This window comes from Alosa pseudoharengus, unplaced genomic scaffold (assembly GCF_046254945.1).
Source record: "Alosa pseudoharengus isolate Yale_2024_CS ecotype anadromous, Long Island Sound unplaced genomic scaffold, YU_APseudo_1.1 YU_APseudo_1.1_scf_9, whole genome shotgun sequence".
Classification (NCBI taxonomy): domain Eukaryota; kingdom Metazoa; phylum Chordata; class Actinopteri; order Clupeiformes; family Clupeidae; genus Alosa; species Alosa pseudoharengus.
The window spans coordinates 8,902,116-8,922,968 of NW_027468881.1; the positions used below are offsets into that span (position 1 = coordinate 8,902,116).

Below are 20,853 nucleotides of genomic sequence, written 5' to 3' on the forward strand. Positions count from 1 at the left end.
GTCCTTAGAAAAGGTCTTACTTTAGTGCTAGAAAAATTGCAATGTGAAACCATTAACTAACCGGATCAAATGTATTCAATGTAACTAAACACAAACGTTGGTCCTTTCAGGGGTGAAAACGCCCTTAGTCATCGAAAATCGAGTTGCGTTTATAGTTTTGTTGAGTTTAGACAACTACATAAAGAAATACTCAATTCTGCCGTGCCCAGCTTACACTCCTTGTCTACACCCCATCCCCCCCCCCCCCCCTTTCCAGCGGGTCTGCGGATTGGGGTGTTGCTGGTGAAGAGGGTCGTTCGTGACCGCTCGAAGCTACCTTTGGTGGTCTTCATTCATGGTAAAGTCCTACTTCACACCCTAGCATGTCTCCCATTTGATTGAGTTGAACCTTTCTGTGCCATTTGCTTTCGTCTTCTCTGATCCCTTTATGGATGATGTTTCTTCACACATCACCTTTCCTGAACTCACTCTCTGGCATCTGCTATCATTCCTCAGGCTCTCCTCTCACTTCACATAACCCAACTCAAGCCAAACAAACACAGCCCACACAGCCTTTTATTTGATCTCTCTCTCAAGACCATTCAGTCACAGCCTGTGTGTATGTGTGTGTGTGTGTGTCGGTGTGTGTGAGAGAGAGAGTGGCGTAAATGTGGAGTAAATCTGTATCTGTTTGTTTATGAGTAGTAACGTGTGTGTTTGTGTGTGTGTGTGTGTGTGTGTGTGTGTGTGTGTTTCCTCAGGCGGTCCACACTCTCAGTTCTGTGCAGAGTGGATCCCCAGCGTCGCAGCTTTGGCCAGTCTGGGTTACGCTGTGCTCATGGGTAAGACGCTAGCACAGCTTAGAATCTTTCTCTCAAATAGGGCTTAAACAATTAATCAATCAATAGATTAGTTGTCAACTATTATATTAATCGGTATTCTGGTCAATCAGATTGTGTCAATTTTAAAAGAAAATACCTCAAAATTTTCTGATTGCAGCTTGCTTCTTCAACTTTTGTCAGAATATTGTTGAGGGCATAATCTTGGGCTTTGGGAAACACTGATTAACATTTTTGTTTTACAATTTACTAACGTTTTATTGATCAAACAACTAATTGATTAATCAAGAAAATAATTGACAGATTAAAAGACTATAAAAATAATAATTAGTTGCAGCCCAACCTTCAAATTGCTGCTGTTGCCTACTTACTTGAATCCCACGTGCTAGTAGATAGTCCCAACTATGGTAGCATGGTTCTTGCATGCAACGTATATGGTATCCTTGTATCTGGTTCCCGTGTCTAAATACCTGTATGTTTGTGGGAGGATAGTGAACTACCGTGGCTCTACTGGCTTTGGGCAAGATAGCATCCTCTCTCTGACTGGGAACATTGGTTGCCAGGATGTCAAGGATGTACAGGTGTTGTGTATTAAACACATTATTCATACACATACACCTACACAAGCATGCAAAGCTGTCAGAGGTCTGACTAGATAACTATTGTTGTCTCCTCCTCTGACTTGCTGTTTTTCAGAGGGCCGTTCTGTATGCACTGCAGGATGATGTGACCCTTGACCCCCAGCGAGTTGTGGTGATGGGCGGGTCACATGGTGGCTTTCTGGCCTGTCATCTTGTCGGTCAGTACCCAGACTTCTACAAAGCGTGTGCAGCCCGCAATCCTGTTATCAACGCTGCCACACTTGTTGGCACCAGCGATATAGTGGACTGGTGAGTGCACAGAGATAAACACACACACACACACACACAAATCACACTTCTATACATGTTTACTGGTAACTATAGACATATGTAGTACTCTGTAATTATATTACATGATGTGCATGATCGTGTTTTACCCTTCTCAGTATTTGTTTGTGTGTGTGTGTGTGTGTGTGTGTGTATAGGCGATACTCCTCTATAGGACTGAAGTACTCATTTGGGCAGCTGCCCACTTCAGAGGCCCTGAGCCTCATGCTGGAGAGATCACCCATCATACATGCAGAACAGGTATATACACCCATACACACACACACACACACACAGACAGACACATAATACAGTTGAGTACAGTCTGTTGTTTCTGTCTGACTGACACTTGTACTCTGTAAGCCGGCAACCTTTACAAGACATTTAGTAATCAACAGTTGTACTGCTAGCTCCACAAATCTCCTTAACTATGTGTGACTGTTGTGTGTTTGAGCAGATCCGTGCGCCTGTGTTGCTGATGTTGGGAGCTAAAGACAGGAGAGTGTCCCCCCACCAGGGCCTGGAGCTCTACAGAGCACTGAAAAGCAGGCACTCCCCTGTCAGGTCTGCTTTCTCTGTCACTGTTAATGTCATACACAGACTCTAACACATACACACAGAGAGAGAGACACACACACACACACACACACACAACCACACACATTTGTTTGAACTGAGAAGTACATTAATGTGTGTGTGTGTGTGTGTGTGTGTGTGTGTGTGTGTTCTTTGTCTTTGGCCAGGCTGCTGTGGTTTGTGGAGGATGGCCACTCTCTTGGGAGTGTGGAAACTCAGGCAGACTGCTTCATCAATATTGTGTTATGGTTCCAGCAAGCTTTGAAATTGAAGCGACGTTGAGACAGCACACACACACCCTCTCTCCTTCTTTCATAAGCTCCCTACTACAGTGACAATACTGTGTTTTATAGCAATGTTTTGCAGTGGTTATTATGAGACTCATAAAGCACGCTGAGACTTGACATACTGGAGCATTGTGTCTGTATTCATGATTCTTCTCAGTACAGCCATTTTACAGAACACAAATGGTAAAGTTTTGCATGATTGAGCTGTGTTCAGAAAGTATCAACTGGTGCCACGGTTTATAAGAAAGTTCCCAAGGACAGATGTTTGTCAGAATTCAAGTTCTTATTCAGTGCATTCTGATCTAAATAGTTTTATGAAAATGTCACCCATTAAATAAGGCTGTGCATTCATCCTGATATTTTGTATATATTTGATATGATGGCCCTCATAACAGTGTCAAAAAGAAAGAAACACTGACCTAATATTTGGTATGTCAAGATAGATATTTGATGGCACTCTTTCCCACTCGGTCTCTAAAGGAAGCACAAACACTTCTAGTCCCCAGGGACTCAAAGCTCAATGACATGGTGCCATTTTTCAAACATCTTTGTGCTTGAACACCACTTGAGCCGAGACAATTAAAACCAAACCAGTCTTCCTATCTTCTGAACACATCTCATATTCCATTAGTAGTATAAAACAAAATAGAAAAATCACAAAATTAAAAAAAGTGGTTACAGCCATTTGCTTAGTATAGAATGAGAGCTGCAGATGCAGATCTTTCTCTGACAGGAGGGATCCTTTGGTGGAGAGCTTCATCTGAAACACTATGATGGACATCAAGCACAGTGTGTATGTGTGTATGGAAACTGGAGTGTGTGTGTGAGAAAGAGAGCGAGAACAGGAGTGTGGAATGAGTATGGACAACTTATGAGTGTAAGGCTGGATGCGGGTGTGATTTAGTGACATACAAATGCTAATTGTAAAAAAAGTTGATCTTCAAGATGGTTACATTCTTTTAAACAAGCATCCATAAGGACATGGTTAGTGTGCGTGTTTGTGTGTTTTATAGTGTAGTACAAGTGGTTATAGGAGACACCTTTCCCTGAGACTGATGACATGAGACTGGCAGCACCAGTTTGCTCTACCCTTGATTGGCTTACAGAGCCACATGTTCTGTGATGCTGTGTACTGATGAGGTTTAAATACTGCATGTGTGACAAAGCAGTTCTCCAACAGGAGAACACAGGAGGGGGGGCAGACTGAAAGAGAACCGGCCCGTTCCGCTTCATCATTCCTGTAAAGAGGTCGCTGCTTTCTACCTCTGTCCTCCTCCCTCTCTCTCCCTCTCCTTCCCTCCCTCTCTCTCTTCCTCCTGTGGGGGCTTTCTACAGGCCTGTGCTTTCCACCATGTTGTAGGCTTCGTACAGTAGATTCAGCAGGTCCTTCTTCTCCTTCTCAGGAAGGAAGCTGGCGTGGGCTGCATTGATGTTCTGCCCAGAGGAAGAAACAAACACATGTAGTCCTTGCAAAGACCATAGAAGAGAGAGAGAGTGTGTGTGTGTGTGTGTGTGTGTGTGTGTGTGTGTGTGTGTGTGTGTGTGTGTGTGTGTCTCTGAGTGCATGTTTGGTTGAACTGTGTTAAGTCAGTGTGTGCTCTAACAACGTGTGTGTGTGTGTGTGTGCAGAGAGAGAGAGAGAGGAAAAGGGGGAAAGAGAGAATTCAAACCATTGTCTTGAAATCGTCCTCAGTGAAGCCCATGTACTTCTTCACAGTCTCATAGTCTGTGTCCAATGTGGAGTCAAATATGAGTGGATCATCAGTGTTCAGGGAATATTTGGCTTTGTCCTTCTTAAACCTGCAGGATGTGCACACACACACACACACACATCTTATAAACACAAAAACACACATACCCAGCCTGGAAATACTTCACACACACACGCACAAAAACAAACACATAGACCATCATGTGGTTTACCTGACGAGGGGATGTTTGGTGAAATCTGGGTCACAAGCCCCTGTAAGTTTGCTGGAAATCGGGCACACCTGTAAACACACACACACACACACACACAGTTCATGAATCATGCACATACACTTAACTCTATTCTTAATTTAAAAACAGATTTCTCTTACAATCTAAACTTACAAGTAGTAGTTCATTTGTCCACTAAGGGGCACTACAGACTTTATTATACACATTAGATTGAACAGAGGTAATATAACGTTTGGCACATTGACAGTTTAAATGCAAACATTCTATGCAAATGAAAACGACAGTCTTCTTTGTGTGTACATTACATACAGTAGTTCCACTAGCTCATCAACTTTGTGTCAAACAACATCTTATCCTTAGCATCATCAGTGTAGATGCACAATTCTAGTCTAAATACAGTTTGAACATTTTGAGATTTGAAAATGTCTGTACCATAAATTAATGCAGAATAAAACCGCAGTAAAAGTTGATATGAGTTGCTATGACTTAACTTCTGAATGGAAGGGCATACAGCAGAAGATATGGTGTCAGCCACAGGCTATCCCTGAACTTTGTGCCATGCCAAGGTGTAGCAGGTTTTACTGGCCCGGCTTGTATAATTACAGTACACTGATGTAAGACTGACGTCTGTTACGTCTGGACATAAGTACACCCAGTAACCTAGTCACCATAAAGTGGCAGTTTAATTGATAATGGAGATGTCACATCACATATAGGGATTCATATGAGTTTGGAAACAGAAATCAAACAGGAGATCAGGGGCCTGTTGCACAAAAGCAGAATTAAGACATCCGGGATAAGTTACTGAGCTGCGCTCAATGAATCCAAAACAAGAGTGTACAGGCTTAATTGGTTGCACAACGAGCAAGCCAGGCTGAGCAGACACGGATTCATCAAGCCAGGTGAAACCTATCCTGGATAAGTGCGCGCTCACGGCTCCCTCAAATAGACCCCGCCACCGATCACAGATTCCCTGATTCACCATGGCAACTAGAGCGGCTTCGTTGCTTCTTCTACGGTGTGAAGTAGGTAGATAGCCTTCTCACAACAGCAACAAACAGCAACACCTCTGTTAAGGAGAATATTGCAACTAGTTCCGCGACTTCACATTGTCGCATGACAGGTCGGGAATGGCGAGTATGTAAAAGTGAATTAATGATCACAAACGTTTAAATAATGACAGTGGGTCTAGGTATAGGTATATGTGATAACAATGTGTAGTGTAACTATTGGTTTCCGTTTGTGGTGACTGCTGACTGAGATAAGAAATGAGATTAAATAGATCCTGGAATTTAGCCTGGTCTACGGAAGCGTATTGCATTCATGCAATTAAAAAAAAAAGCACCCTGTTTGTCTGAATTAATGACTTAGCACATCCTGTTTTTCTGAATTGTTGAGTTAACTATCTCATCAATACAGAAAAACAGCCCTGTTTCTCTGAATTAACGAGTTATTCTAATTTTCTGAATTAACGAGAAAATTATCTCGTTTATTCAGAAAAACAGTTGTAAAGACGGCCAAGCAAACAGCAACAGAGGTGATGATCAAAATGATCGGTAGCCTATGCAGGCTGCATTGTAGGCTAGGCATCACAGCCAACATCCCTATAACTAGCTACTGCTAGCTGCTAGCTAAAACGCAAAATACTGAATGTGATTTAGAATCTAGCAGTGTTCTATATTTATGCATCTCCACAGACATTCTTTGATAAAACCCAAGTTAAATCGGACTTTTTCAGTTTGCTGCGGAGGGTTTGACAGCCAAACCAAACACCTAAAACAAACATTAAAACACCTAGTCCAGGTATCTATAAGCTTATCTCATGCAAGTCACAGCTCTGTTTTTCTGAATTAACGAGATAATTTTCTTGTTAATTCAGAAAATCAGAATAACTTGTTAATTCAGAGAAAAAGGGCTGTTTTTCTGTATTGATGAGATAGTTAACTCAACAATTCAGAAAAACAGGATGTGCCAAGTCATTAATTCAGACGAACAGGGTGCATTTTTATTTTATTTGTCATGAATGCAATACGCTTCCGTATGGTCTGGAGCAGGCTAGCTCCACAGAATAAATCGCCATGGTGATTTATCATAACATATCCTGCTGCCCCCTATCCCGCTTTTGTGCAACTGGATCACGGATAAATTGAGCAAGGATAACCAAGATATCCCGGCTTAATCCCTTATCCTAGTTTTGTGCAATAGGCCCCAGCTCTTGAATCTTTGGTGGAACACATTATCCCAAGTGGACACTGATTCGGATCAACGTTGTGGCAAATCTGTCGTGCGTCTGCTTTTCTTATCACCTCAAAGTGCATGTTGTCGTCCAGCAGGCGGCGGTAGAGAGTCTGGTCCTCTACAGTGTGATAGCCATGCCCAATCCTCTCAGCCTTCAGAACGTCCACCGCCTGCATCCAATGACCAGCAAATATTATTATTATATGTATGCTGTTTGACCTCAGAAATCAGCCTGTTAATTTGAGTAATTAGTCCGATGATCAGTTACGCTCCTGAGCTTTGGGTCAGAACTAAAAGGATAAGCTATTTTTAGCCAAAGCATTATCTAGAGTAAAACATTGGAGAGTGAATACATTTGACAAAACATGAAATTCTACAACACATGCTTCGTCATGTATACATTGTTCCCGTACTTATTAGTATAATCTACTACACATGAGAGGTTGTATATTTGTGTGTGTGTGTGTGTCTGTGCATGTGTGTGTCTGAAAGAAAACTCACTTCCTTCACAACAGAGGGAGGGCCTACTTCACCCGCATGCACTGTTCTGTGGATTCCACATTTGACTGCTTCCTGCCAACCGTAGCAAACATAAAACATGTTCATACCAACACAATCTCCAATCATCATGTCACAAATCACCAGCACACACACACACACACACACAGACACACACACTTCTGTCCCTCACACATGTGTCCTCCATCAGAGTCTGGCATATCTTCTTCTTCACCTTTATTTATTCAGGGGGGTCAGTTGAGAGCAAGCTCTCTTTTCCAATGACGCCCTAATGGCTTTCAGCTCAGTGTATCTTCCAGGACCTTTGTAGCTGTGTCCTTTGTATCTCGGATCAGCATGGACATCCTGTGTGTATTGTGTCTGAGAGTGTGTTCATGCCGAAATACTTTCCTGTTGTGTGTGTGTAGGGTGGAGAGGTGACCCTATTGATTCAACCGTTTTAGGCCTGCATAGACAATTGAATTAAGCACGTGAGCACACCAGAAATGCTGGTCTGAAACATGTAGTGTGTGTGTGTGTGTGTGTGTGTGTGTGTGTGTGTGCAGACTGTGTGTATCAGGGTGGAGTGGTGCATGTGATGTGAGGGCCTATTCCTGCTTCCCTCTCTTCAGACCTTCAGGTACCACCCCCCCAACCCCACCCCCTCTCCCCAGGGCTCTCCCAGGGAGGGAGTATCTGAAGCGGACAGTCCTGTCACACTGCTGGCCTCACTCTCTCCCCTTTATGAGACAAACACATGTTATGATGCGCATGGCTCCTCCACTCTCTCCCCTTTATGAGACAAACACATGTTATGATGTGCGTGGCTCCTCCACTCTCTCCCCTTTATGAGACAAACACATGTTATGATGTGCGTGGCTCCCCGCAGTCCCAGATGAGCTCCGCCTGTCCAGATGTTTTCCTTCGAGAGAGCTGCCTTTGTGCTCCCACTCTAAAGCATTTTGCCATGTTTGGGAAAAGACAGCAAGAAGGGAGCAGAGGCCAACACAAACTCCGAAGAAATGAGTCAAGATCTGGCCCCTCTCTCACCACTTCATCACCATCACGGTCGCGTCCACTGCATATCTCTGGCCGCAGGAGTTTATCTTCACCTCTATTTCACATGGATTTCAACATCATTGCTACAGATTGCTACATCGGTCATTTACACTGCCTGCCCATCGACAACACTTAACACTAACAATATTGGGCAATCCCAATATCCTATGATAAGGAAAATATTTAAATGTGAAGCCTTCAACATACCATGTATTTTAATTGCTATCAGTGTTTCTATTGTACACACAATCACTCTGAAAATGATGCCCAATGATATTTATTTTGCATACTGATATTGTATTGCAATTATTGTGTGGACATTGTCGATCTTATGAGACATAATATGTAGAACTGTAGTTTTTACAAGTATCGTATTGTTATCACTGGCAGTGCGGACAGATGTAGAAAAGTTCTGTTAGCCAAAAGCACGTGGCTGTTAGCTCACTCACTCGTGCCATGATCTTTGCACATCTGAACTTTACTCTCTACTCGTGCTGCAGGCACCATCTCTACCTTGAAGGAACTTCTTGATCCCTGTATGTGTTTGGGAAAGGTCCTGTGTTGGATGGCTGGTATTTGTGTGGAAATGGTACAAATGTGTATAAGTGATAAAAAATAGAGTGTGACCACAGAGGTCCAGATTTCTTATCTGAAGTAATGTAAGTAATATGAGGCCACCTCTAACACATTGACACGACAAGGACGATGACACGAAGTTGCGACATGACTGATAAAGACTGGTTGATCTTTCACTTCTTATCTCTGTATAGAGCTCTGCAGGAAAAGGGTGTGTGTATGGGAGACACCAGAAAAATGTACAGGATTTTTTGTGGCTCAACCTGCAGGGTATATAGCTAGTTGTGTAATGTGTCTGTAGAGATGCATTTTGGTTGGGACACGCTCACACACATCATGCTTCTAGTGGAGGTGGTTATTTTTGTCCACTCACAGATAATCACATTAGTGCCTCAGATATGTGTGTGTGTGTGTGTTGTTATTATTATTGTCCTGTTCTTTGAGTATTTTTCTTTGCATTTTGGGTCATTACTCTCTCGTAATACAAAGCATTGTGGCCATTGGAACTGAGTACTAAGACTTAAATGGGGGTCTATGATGGGGACATAATGTTACTACATGCCAAGTCAAGCCATGTCAAGGCTAATTGGCTGAAACGTTACTGAACGATGAGGTTCTGCTTGTGCATATGGAGCAGGGGAGAGTGTGAGTGTGGGCCCTGACTCACCTCGTAGGCCCTCTGGTGGCCGGGGTACGCTTCACAGTTCAGGGACTCGTCTCCTGCCAGGTCGATGGCCACCACTCCATCATTACGGTACTTCTTACACAGCTCCACAACGTCCATGGACCAGCCTGCACATGAGTGTACAAGTACACACATACACACATACACATACACACACACACACACACACGCACACACACACACACACACAGAAGATAGATAGGTATGTCAGAATAATGGTACGTAGTAATAGTACAATAGTAAAGGTATGTCAGTTAAACTGTGATAGCATCCAGACTGTGGAGTGTCCAGGTGGGACTGGGGAGAGAGTGGTGACTGAGGGGAAGACTGGAGATGCAGTGGAGAGACACACATCACTCCCACCATTAGCCCTTACTGTCTTTCCTCCATGTCCACAGAGAGAGAACCATTATCTACTCAGCAAGACGGCTCATTCAGCCATCAGATCACATTACATTGGCCACCATCATGTCACATGACACACAGCGCAGTGCATCAGTTCTCATTACACAGTCTCCGCCTGCTATTGAATGCTTGTTCATGTTTGTGTGTCGACTCGCCCAAACACACGTGAGCTCACAAGGAACATGGTTGATAAACAAGCTGAGCTGAGGGTGTGTGTGTGTGAGGACGGACTCTGAAGGACACGAGCGCGCGCACACACACACACACACACACACACACACACACACTCTGCTGTTAGTGTGTGACAGTCAGTTTAGTTTCACTCTCCAATGATGAAATAGATCACACTGGGAAACACAGTCTCTTGACATTGTCTCCTAAACAGTTTAAGCCCTTTGCAAACAGTCTGCTTCACCATCAGCAAATGTGCATTGCTCACTGAAGTGACCCTGGATCCCCCCTGATTCATCCCTGCCAGCACTCAGCCTTGTTTTTTAACCGGAGCCGTATGTTTGGTTTGATCGCCAATACTAAAGTCGTATTTCAACTGCAGAATTTCATGGAGCATGAAAAGAAGGCGTAGGGGGTTTCTTAAGAGGAAAATGGTTTTCCCCATAAATCACTGAATGGGAGGATGAAGGAATACTTCCAAAATGATCATGACCATCCATGTCTATTTACAGATCATAGTGAAAAACAGATGTTGACCAAACAATAACAGCAAGAACTGCTGACAGTAGTTGACCAACATGTTGGATTGCAAATACCACAGAACAAAACAGAGAATATATTTAGCCTATTTGCCACTATGGAAATCCTACTACCAGTGTGCTTTGGGGGTGGACACTAGGGCCAGTAAGATGTAAAGCATGCAGACACTTACACACACAGACAAATGCAGCAGACTGTTTGCTTGGCCTTCAAATGTGTTTCCCGTGTTTTTTTCCCTCCTGAACAAGCGGGCTTTGTGACTACAAAACCGCTTTCTGTGATAACACTGAGAACCGGCTGAGGGTCACACAGAGGGAGAGAGAGAGAGAAGGACAGAGAGAGAGAGGGAGAGAGAGAGAGAGGGGGGAGAGAGAGAGAGGGGGGAGAGAGAGAGAGGGAGAGAGAGTTGAGGGGGAGTGCATTACTTGGCATGTGGCGCATGCAGCACAGAATGGACCTGGCTTTGATTTTGAAGTCTTTCTCTCCTTTGCTCAAACCCTCATTGACCAGCCTCACCACTTCATCTGGCGTGATGTCTCCTCTGAGAGAAAGAGAGAGTGAGAAAGAGAGAGAGAGAAAGAGAGTAGATTCGTTTCAGTACATGACACCAAAGAAGATCAGGAAGATGATGTGGCAGATCTATGCAACAATCATTGTCTGAAGATAAATCTGACAGCTCTGGCAGTAAACAGCACCATTATGCTTCTTAGGGAAGCTAAACATGCTGCTTCAGGTGCCCTCGGAGAGAAGCTATGGCCACAGGAAATGCTGACTGCTGACTGCATGTGAGCTAAAAGCAGAAGTGAGATACCGCCTTGGATGTCCTCTGCAAAGCAACTCGCAGTGAAACTCTAGAACTCATCAAGGCCTCAGCAAACACCTCAGCTCACATGTTTGTGTGTGTGTGTGTGTGTGTGTGTGTGTGTGTGTGTGTGTGTGTGTACAGTTGTGTCTTAATGTGTCTGTGTTGTAACACAAATTGCCTCTAGAGGACATTAAAGTTTTCTTAAGCTAACAGTAATGCTAAAGCACTAAACAGACCTATGGTACCCCCACACTCTGATACCCCACATGGGAGGTATCTCCAAAGGGTGTGGTTACTGGCTGAAATTCAACTGTGTGAGATCAATCTTTCATGTTGTCAAGGGTGCTGAATTGCAAACTGTTCAGCTCAGTTTACCGGTGCCTGAGTCAAGAAGGCAAGAACAAAACTGCTCTGTTCTGTCTTTCTCACTCACTCTCATAAGCAGAAATATACACACGTACAGACCAGCACACAACGCACACAACTCACACATGCAGATCAACACATTCTATCAGATACAGTTCATTTCATAGTATGTACCATTTATTACATATCAATATCAGAAAGGTATACACTAAAACATACACAAGGAAGCATACATATCAACACCCCCCCCCCCACACACACACACACATGCACACATAGAAACAAACACACACACACAAACACACACACACACACACAACACACACACAACACACACACACAAACAAACACACACACACACAGGGCACAGGGTCCTTACTCTGTCTGTTTCCAGGGGATGGGCTCCACTCTACTGTTGGCCAGGAAGTGAGGGCTGTATCTCACCTCCACGTAGGCCACGCCCTCTTTGGCTTTGGTCTCCACAAACTCATAGGCAATCCGCTTAATGGCCTTGCGGTCCCCTCTGTGGACACACACACATGACATCACACATTCCTCTTTAGACCAACAACATTCTCCGCAGAAAAACAAGTATGTCATTCTGGGACGAGGTTTGCGCCATTTGTGTCTGTGTCAATAAGTGCGTTACTATAGAGACTCATCTGCCCACATTCATCACAACAACAAGCTACTGTACACCCAATTCAATATATTGTGTAATAAAGAAAATTGGCTTAATATGGCAGTTGTTTAGCATGTAATGTGGGTAGCTTATAAAGCACAGTAGCTTTACGGTAACATTAAGAAATCCGCCCGGAGACTAACTTAGGGTGGAGGAATGTTTACGACATTACTGCTGACACCCTTGAGATAGGCAGCATGGCTGGCATTTGATTGGACAGGGTCGCTGAGAAATGAGGCTCAACTGTAATGGGGAGGATGACAGAGGAGACATGGAGCTTCTGCTATCACAGGAGTGTGTGCTTGGCTTTCTGTCAGGATGTGTGTGTATGTGTGTGTGTGTGTGTGTGTGTGTGTGTGTGTATGTCCTTATGTACATTTATTATGAATTGTGGACATAAATAAAGTAGTTAAAATGTGTGTGTGTGCGGGTGCGTGTGTGTGTGTGAGCGTGCGTGTGTGTGTACGTGCAAGCTGTGATCTGACTGGGTGAGCGAACGGGTACAGTGTGTGTCAGTTGGCCAGAGGTCCAGTTATGGTGGTGTTTTCACTCTCTCAGAGTGGCACAGAGTAACACTACACACTGACCCCTGTCTGACCACGTCATCAAGCAATCCTTTGCATGGCGCCGGGCTAACTGTGGGCTAATTATGAAATAATTTCCTTGAAAGCGGACTGAAAGGGCACCCTAATCTACTTGGTCTGATCAGAGATGTTGCTGTCCACTCTGGACATGAGAAAAAGAGGAGAGAAGAGAGAGTATACTGTATACTGTAATATGTAGTACTCTTCTAAATACCTAGCCTGACGAGCCAGACCCACATCAAGATGTAGGGTCTGGGGACTCACCATTCGCAGTGCTCAGTCAGAGGGGCGGGATAAACGGTTGTCTTTCAAACTCCCTCTGCTCGCAATAGGATAGCGCTGCAACTCATGAGTCCCATGCGTTTTCCCAACGGCGGATCTAGTTGGCTTGTTCAAACTTTTGCCAACTTAAACAAAGCTTAACTTGTGTCACACTGTTCGCCAGCAGCAGCATCCATCTTCTTTGTTTTCAAGTAGCAGGGAATTCACGTCGAACCGTCGCAACTCTTCCATCATTATGTTAAGCCCGCCTAACTACTATATACATGATGTGATTGGCCTGATCGAAGTTTAATATTTCCAGCTCGCAAGCCAACGGAGAGTTGCTAGACTACCCTGGCAGCAAATTACATTTAGGTTTACACTCTTGGGTGCGTCTACATTTCTAGGCTACTAAATGTCTGCTTTGTGGGACACTTTCTAAACAGCCATGCTAATAAAGAGGCCTCAGATTAAAATGACCTTTACATGAATTCAAAGAAACAAAGCTTCCAGTGAAGTGCTGCCGACTGATAGAACGCAAGAAGAGGAAGCAAAAGCGGAGTGGTTTCTAGCGCACAGCCCAGCAGCTTCCATGCTGATCATATGACCCACGCCCCTTCTGCCCTGGGGTATGGGAGAAGCTTTCAGTATAGAGAAGTCTGTGTCTATGCATGTGTAGCAGGGTTAATGTTGTTTCCCTGAATTTCCCCACATGAGTTGTGCTTTTTAGTTATGGTGTAGGTGTGACGTGGGGCTATGCCCCGCGAAAATGAACTGATAACTAAGTGTCCCACTACCCCGGGGTGGCTTGTCAGATATCACGCAACAGGAGCATCTAAAATACTCCCGTTACACATGCTGGTACAAAAGAGACCAAAAGCTGAACGAGGACAGACTAACAGACCGGCTAAGTGGTCATGTCCCCTGTAATGTGTAGTAGGCTAACGCGAATAAAGGGGGTCATCTGACCAAAATGCCCTCCAAAGCCGTTGCCGCAGTGACACCTGAGCAGAAGGCTGCCGTTTCCCCCAGGCATGAGCTGAATACAGACACCTGCCCCCTAGGGATGGAGATTATGCAACTGGCCACGTGGTGCAGCTGAGGCTGCACATTCTTCTCCACTTCACTTGCTCCGTTGTTCTATCAAAGTGTGTGTGTGTGTGTGTGTGTGTGTGTGTGTGTGTGTGTGTGTGTGTGTGTGTGTGTAGGACTGTGTGTGAGCCAGGAAGGGGAGCACACAGACTGTTTGAGTCTGATGCATGTGATGGGATGTGTACAGCATACTGAGTGTTGTTGAGTGTGTGTGTGTGTGTGTGTGTACTTACGCGATGACGTGCATGTATTCATTGAACTTGCCGAGGAATTCTGTCAGGGTGGCCGGCCTGGACACGGTGCAGAGGGCTTTCAGGGCTTGAACCGTATCCACCGGTAACGAGATGCCCCGTTGCCTGTGGAAAAACACACACACACACACACACACACACACACACACACAGTGGTGTCACATGCTAATTTAAATGGAGAATACACTCAGTCATATTCAGGATGTTCTTACAGGATATCCTGCCAATTTCTGACACTAAAGACCATTTAAACTTTACTCAAATAACATGCTAGTTGCCCATGGTGCTTTTCCTGATGGTTGTGTTAATGGCAGAGGAAAGTGTGAGAGTCCTGAGGGATGTAGGGGTCGAGGTGTGAGGGGTCACAGGTCATGTCCACTGACTGGGTACTCACTTGGCCACATCTAGAATGGTCTCTAAACGGATGGCGCCATCCAAGTGTACATGGAGTTCCACCTGAAAAAAAAAACACATGCATTAAATGTCAAATAGGCTTATTACATTTTATTACACACAGGGAGATCACATACTAGAGTGTGGCTAGAGTGCAGACAAGTCACGTTATAAACTCTATGGCCATACTCCTAACAGGTCACGTTATAAACTCTATGGCCATACTCCTAACAGGTCACGGGGTGCCATTTCAGTTGAAGTTTGAACAGTAGCTATCTTGAAATACACACACTCACATATGCGTATGTGTGTCTGTGTGAGTGTGTGTGTGTGTGTGTGTGTATATGTGTGTGTGTGTGTGTGCACACGCATTCATGGGTGGGTACGTGTTTGATGACAGTGCTGAGTAACACTAGCAGCTGATACCCTAAACCATCTGTGTCCACTGCATTACTGCATTGCTTCTCTCCTCATCTCGGGCCAGAGAATGCTGGAACTAATGGCTTCTTGTCCAACCACATGCACCCAGGGTTTTGACCTATAAGCTCAAAGGGCTTCAAGAAGTTTGTTTTGCCTCACTGAAACTCTGTAATGGCTTCACATTCTCTGCAACTGAACAGAGAGGATGTGTGCAGTATGTATGTGTATGTATATATTAAATAGAACTTTGGAATAGTTTCTTAGAATTGTTGCATTCTTTGGTGCACCTGCAATCTCATCCTGATTCTCCTCCTCCTTGACTCTGTAAGGGCAGGGTTCACACTAGCTGACTTCTCCTCCTCCTTGATTCTATAAGAGCAGGATTCACACTACGATTCACACACACTCCTTCACACTGCGATGGTCAACATCCAAATTCCTTCCGTTCTTTCTCCTCACTCTGGCATGTCAAGGTTGTTGTGCTGCACGGCTCTATCCAGCTACACCCATCACCTTTGCATTCCTATCCTCCAGCAGCAGGTCAAGGACCAGGGAGGGCTGTGCCTCTAATTATGGTGGGTGAAGGCCACACAGCCTCTGACAATAGTGACGCCGGAAGCCCTGCAAATAGGGGGGGCAGCAGCTGTCAGAGCCTCTGGAGAAAGACACCCTCTGGGTCGCATGTTCTTGTTCACACAAAGCACACCAGCACATGCAACAACAACAACAACAATCCCACTGGAAACACTGCCTCTGACAAACAGGGCCTTCGGGCAGAGGTGTAATCAGAGGAGAGGAGGAGGAGGATGTTTGCCTTCACCAGGGAACGGGAACTCAGGCGCCAGCACAGTCATCCATCTGCTCCCCCCATCTCCCCATTACCATGGCCGCCACAGAGCCAATGACCATTAGTGTGCACACACACAGCACTCACAGCAAATATGCATGTAATCACTGGCAATTCCACTCCAATTCCTGTCTAGACTTGAACAGCTCTTTTAAAAGGGCAGTTCTAGAAATCACTCTAGGAAGGATAACAACTCTAGGAATCGCAATCTTAACTCATTCACTCTCTTGACTTGCTGCCTGTGCTAACGTCTACATCTAAATCACTGTAGAGTTCTTGCAGTCGCTGGCATCTGCTGCTTCTCAGGTAGCACGCAGTCTCTGAGGGCTTGACGTGAACCTTCTCGGGACAATGCTGCAACAGAGAGGAGAATCTGGAGGAAAGGAGTGCTTTCAGCTCACAGTCGAAGAACAAGAAGGACAGCAAGTGCTCAACAGGCAGAGAGAAAGGAGAAACCACAGCCTATTGCATGCTGAGACATGAAAGGAAGATGAGATGAGAGAAGTTTCTGCTCTACCAACTTTTTAGGGGCAACAGTGGCCTACTGGTTAGCGCTTCGGACTTGTAACCGGAGGGTTGCCGGTTTGAACCCCGACCAGGAGGAACGGCTGAAGTGCCCTTGAGCAAGGCACCTAACCCCTCACTGCTCCCCGATCGCCGCTGTTGTTGCAGGCAGCTCACTGCGCCGGAATTAGTGTGTGCTTCACCTCACTGTGTGTTCACTGTGTGCTGAGTATGTTTCACTAATTCACGGATTGGGATAAATGCAGAGACCAAATTTCCCTCGCGGGATTAAAGAGTATATATACTTACTGAACTGAGCTGATTCACAAAGTTGAAGGTGCATGCTTAAATAAAGCATCCTGTGTGTTTTCACATTATGCAACTTATAAGTGTGTGCACACATAAGGGAAGTGAGTGGGAGACGCAATACAGCAAAAAAAATGTGCCCTTTGGTATAGAGAGATTTTTATAACTTGTGTAATAATTGACTGTTGTATGACTTCCCCTGGCCATAAAGGCATACCATTAACAATCAATGAGAGCACACAGAGATTTTTCCCCTGGGGATCAATAAAGTATCTATCTATCTATCTATCTATCTATCACTATGAGGGCAGTCCACTGCAGAGCCTGAAGAGTAACCCATGGGAGAACACCTTTATCTGGACTGATCTGAGCGAATAATTATACTGTGTGACTCTAGGGCGCTAGTCCCACATTTGTTATAGAAAACTTTAGGATAGGTACTTTATTATCCTAGTAGGGGCCATTTTCATTTGAGTAAAACATGTAAGGTCTTTCTGGTGTGACAATATCAGGGTACACAGTACACACATAAGACACATTGCATTAATGAGATTGCATCAGTTTGAGTTCAGATGTCAATTGACAGAGGACTATAAGGCTGGTTGACACTCCTGAAGCTCTTAATTCGTCCTGACAACGGAAGAGTCTAATTCCGTTACCACTGAGAAAATAAGTAGGCCTACATGTGGTCACCATCTGAGAATGGGCCTACATTTCTACTTTGTGTACATAGAGGAGACAAAGTTAAGAGCTTCTCTGTGTCAAACCTTTTGTCCTTCCACAACACATCTTTGTAAGCAGCCTGACATGTTTATTCATGCACTTGTCTCTGGAGTGCTCTTTCGGTCAACACTAATGGAGAGTTAATGGAAGAACCATGCATTATTCAATTCATGGTTTGTCTGCAACAGCTCACCATTACCCAAACAACTATTTCCGACAAGTGATTTTTCATAAGCTCTTTAGAAGGAAAAACTTTAGAAGTTAAAGGCTTAGTGCAGTTGTGTTCCAATGACGTTCCTCATGGAGAAACCCATCACTTTACCACCTTGACGCAACTCATCAGACAGTTACGGTAGAACCTTTCAGTGCTTTTTCTATTGACTGATGGATCTTTCAGTCACCTAAAAGGTGAAAGTATAACTCTTTTGATCCCGTGAGGGAAATTTGGTCTCTGCATTTATCCCAATCCGTGAATTAGTGAAACACAAACAGTATACAGTGTACACACAGTGAGGTGAAGCACACACTGACCTGGAGCAGTGAGCTGCCTGCTACAGTGGTGCTCGAGGAGAGGTTAGGTGTCTTGCTCAAGGGCACGTGGATGTGGGCATGAGAGAGCAGTGCTCAACCACTTCCCCCGCCCACATTTTTCCTACTGGTCGGGGATCGAACCGTCAACCCTTCGGTTACAAGCCCAAAGCCCTAACCACTGACCCTCCCAAATTTGCATCTAGAACTTGAATTCAGCAGAATGCAGACGAGTTCCTCTGGGGAGAATGGCCCTTGTAATAACTGTGAGTGGCTTTGGATAAAAGCGTTCGCCAAATATATAACTCATTATATGAGTGAGCCTCATGATTCTTATTATTTTATATCTGCATCTTGTATCACAGTGGCAGGACAAGACAGACCTTAGATTCCCATTGATGACAGAAAAGGCCACACTTTCTCTACCTCAGTGAGCTGCCCAACTGACAGGCTGTCGCCTTCAATCAGCTTCATTGATACATATCAGCGCATGACTCTACTCTCTGTGTGTGTGTGTGTGTGTGTGTGTGTGAGAGAGTGTGTGTGGGTGTGTGTGTGTATGCGTGCACGTTCAAGCTGGACTCCAAAGGGCATTTCTGATGCTGTGAATCAGCATTACACCATGAGCCACAGTTTCTTCTCTGACCCACCCTACCATATCAGTCCCCTTCCCTCTGACAGTAACACTGATTTACAATGACTTCATTCACTCGTTTCATCTTCTACAGATGGCAAAATGTATTTATTTAAAAGGAATTTGGCATTTTGCATAGGGACTTCTATTGATATGAGTAATGGGTGTACATTAGGCTATGGGCTATTAGGCTATAATTGTATTGTATCGATACTTAAAACTTTAGCCTGAATGGCATTGGGGCAATTCCACGCAAAACTGTCACGTCCATAACGCCAACTAAATACCATGGCATTGTGTTGGCGTTATGTGACAGTTTTGCGCGGAATTGCCCATTGCTGCTTCGGCGTAGACATAGCTACTATCAGTGTTTTACACAAACGGAAACCGCATAATAGGCGTGCGCTCTTTGGGAATCCCCACAAAATAACGTGTTTTAGTCTGAAGTATGACAGGCTATTGTAGCTAAATAAATAAAAACGTAAGATTACCCTACAGTGCAGAGTCTTAACTCATACTATATAAGTAATACAAATTAATAAAGTAAAAAAAAAAAACGATTTTGCATGTGCAATCATTGCCATATGCTCTAATCCGAAACGTAGCCTACCTGCCTACCTATCATTTCTCAGTGTTAACGCTTTGACCCACCTTAGGCTTGTTGAATGTTTGTTGTCGGTCATTCGTGCAGTGTTCTGCCATACTTAGATCTTTCTGAATGCTCCCCCCAAAACGAGTTGAAAACAAACGTAACTCCAACGCCTACTTCACCAAAGCCCGTATCCAATAGCTCATATGTAACCGGTAAATTATATAGTGTACAACAAGATGGGTTCCTCCTCCCCCCATTTGCCACGCCTATTACCATACACGTAGGCTGTAGAGTGTACTCAACCCCGTGATAGTATAGGTCTACAAGTTACGCGGCCGCGGCGCGGAAGCGGCAGCAGCAGGCTACTTAAAGCACTTGAGCCTTGCTGAGAGTTGAGTTGTTGAGCGCTCAGTAATCTTCTTAAGACCGAGGGAGAGAGAGACAAAAGGGAGAAAGAGACAAAAGACCTCAGTCAGGTTAGAGACCTGTTTCTTGTAGCTGGGTTTTAGGTAGCTTACTTTAGGCATGACTCTCTATTCACACAATAGTCTATTGTATTAGGTAAACAATATACCAAGCGGGTCCGGGTCGACTACTAGCGTACGCAAACGCAAACAGGATTGGAGGTCATAGGTGTGTACAGTGACACATTACCCTGCAATTGGTAGATATGTGTTGTTGATGTGTTACTTTGGGTGGGCATTTGGATTATCAGTGTGGTCAACAACACGAATGTAACTTTTTTTTGCAAACACACGAGAAGAACCAAGAACGTTTGTTTTGGTTCTTCAATAGACTACAATAGAATAGTACCCTGGCTGCAAATTAAATGTGCTGCCGCTAGGGTGCGTCTAGATTTCTAGGCTAATAGAATAGGCCTATATTGTTTATATGTTAAATCAGTGGTCCCCAAACTACGGCCCGCCACCTCATTTTAGGTGGCCCCCCAAAACATGTCCGTGGTATATAGGATCCGGCCCGCACGGGAGTACGACATCTTCAAACTATAACCTCCGTAATTTCCCCCATTCATTCTCTATGGCGGGTTTTAACAGTACACATGTAATACTCTTTTTGTCCACTGGTGGTTGTTTTGGCGCTGTTTCGCGTTTGCCATCGAAAACGGAATGAAATGTATAGGCCTACCTGCATCAGTGCTCTGC

General features: G+C 44.5%; 2 protein-coding genes across 2 annotated transcripts in view; one reads left to right on the forward strand and one right to left on the reverse strand.

Annotated features, from left to right (window-relative positions):
* Window positions 1-2,715, forward strand: part of LOC143114709 (acylamino-acid-releasing enzyme) — a 9,575-nt gene extending 6,860 nt beyond the window's left edge. Inside the window, exons 16-22 of the mRNA XM_076276445.1 lie at window positions 257-337; window positions 741-821; window positions 1,311-1,399; window positions 1,515-1,708; window positions 1,885-1,987; window positions 2,184-2,290; window positions 2,470-2,715. Of these exons, the coding sequence (XP_076132560.1) occupies window positions 257-337; window positions 741-821; window positions 1,311-1,399; window positions 1,515-1,708; window positions 1,885-1,987; window positions 2,184-2,290; window positions 2,470-2,584 (770 nt within the window). The 3' untranslated portion in view covers window positions 2,585-2,715. The remainder of the gene's footprint in view (window positions 1-256; window positions 338-740; window positions 822-1,310; window positions 1,400-1,514; window positions 1,709-1,884; window positions 1,988-2,183; window positions 2,291-2,469) is intronic.
* On the reverse strand, window positions 2,709-19,921 carry ada (adenosine deaminase). Its single transcript, XM_076276447.1, has 11 exons — window positions 19,750-19,921; window positions 15,138-15,199; window positions 14,726-14,848; window positions 12,253-12,396; window positions 11,128-11,243; window positions 9,569-9,693; window positions 7,270-7,341; window positions 6,837-6,938; window positions 4,513-4,580; window positions 4,260-4,389; window positions 2,709-4,023 (listed from the first exon to the last, which is right to left on the reverse strand). Exons 1-11 carry the CDS (start codon window positions 19,798-19,800, stop codon window positions 3,919-3,921), a joined length of 1,098 nt encoding a protein of 365 aa, XP_076132562.1. The 5' UTR covers window positions 19,801-19,921; the 3' UTR covers window positions 2,709-3,918.
* Window positions 19,922-20,853: the final 932 nt, after the last annotated feature.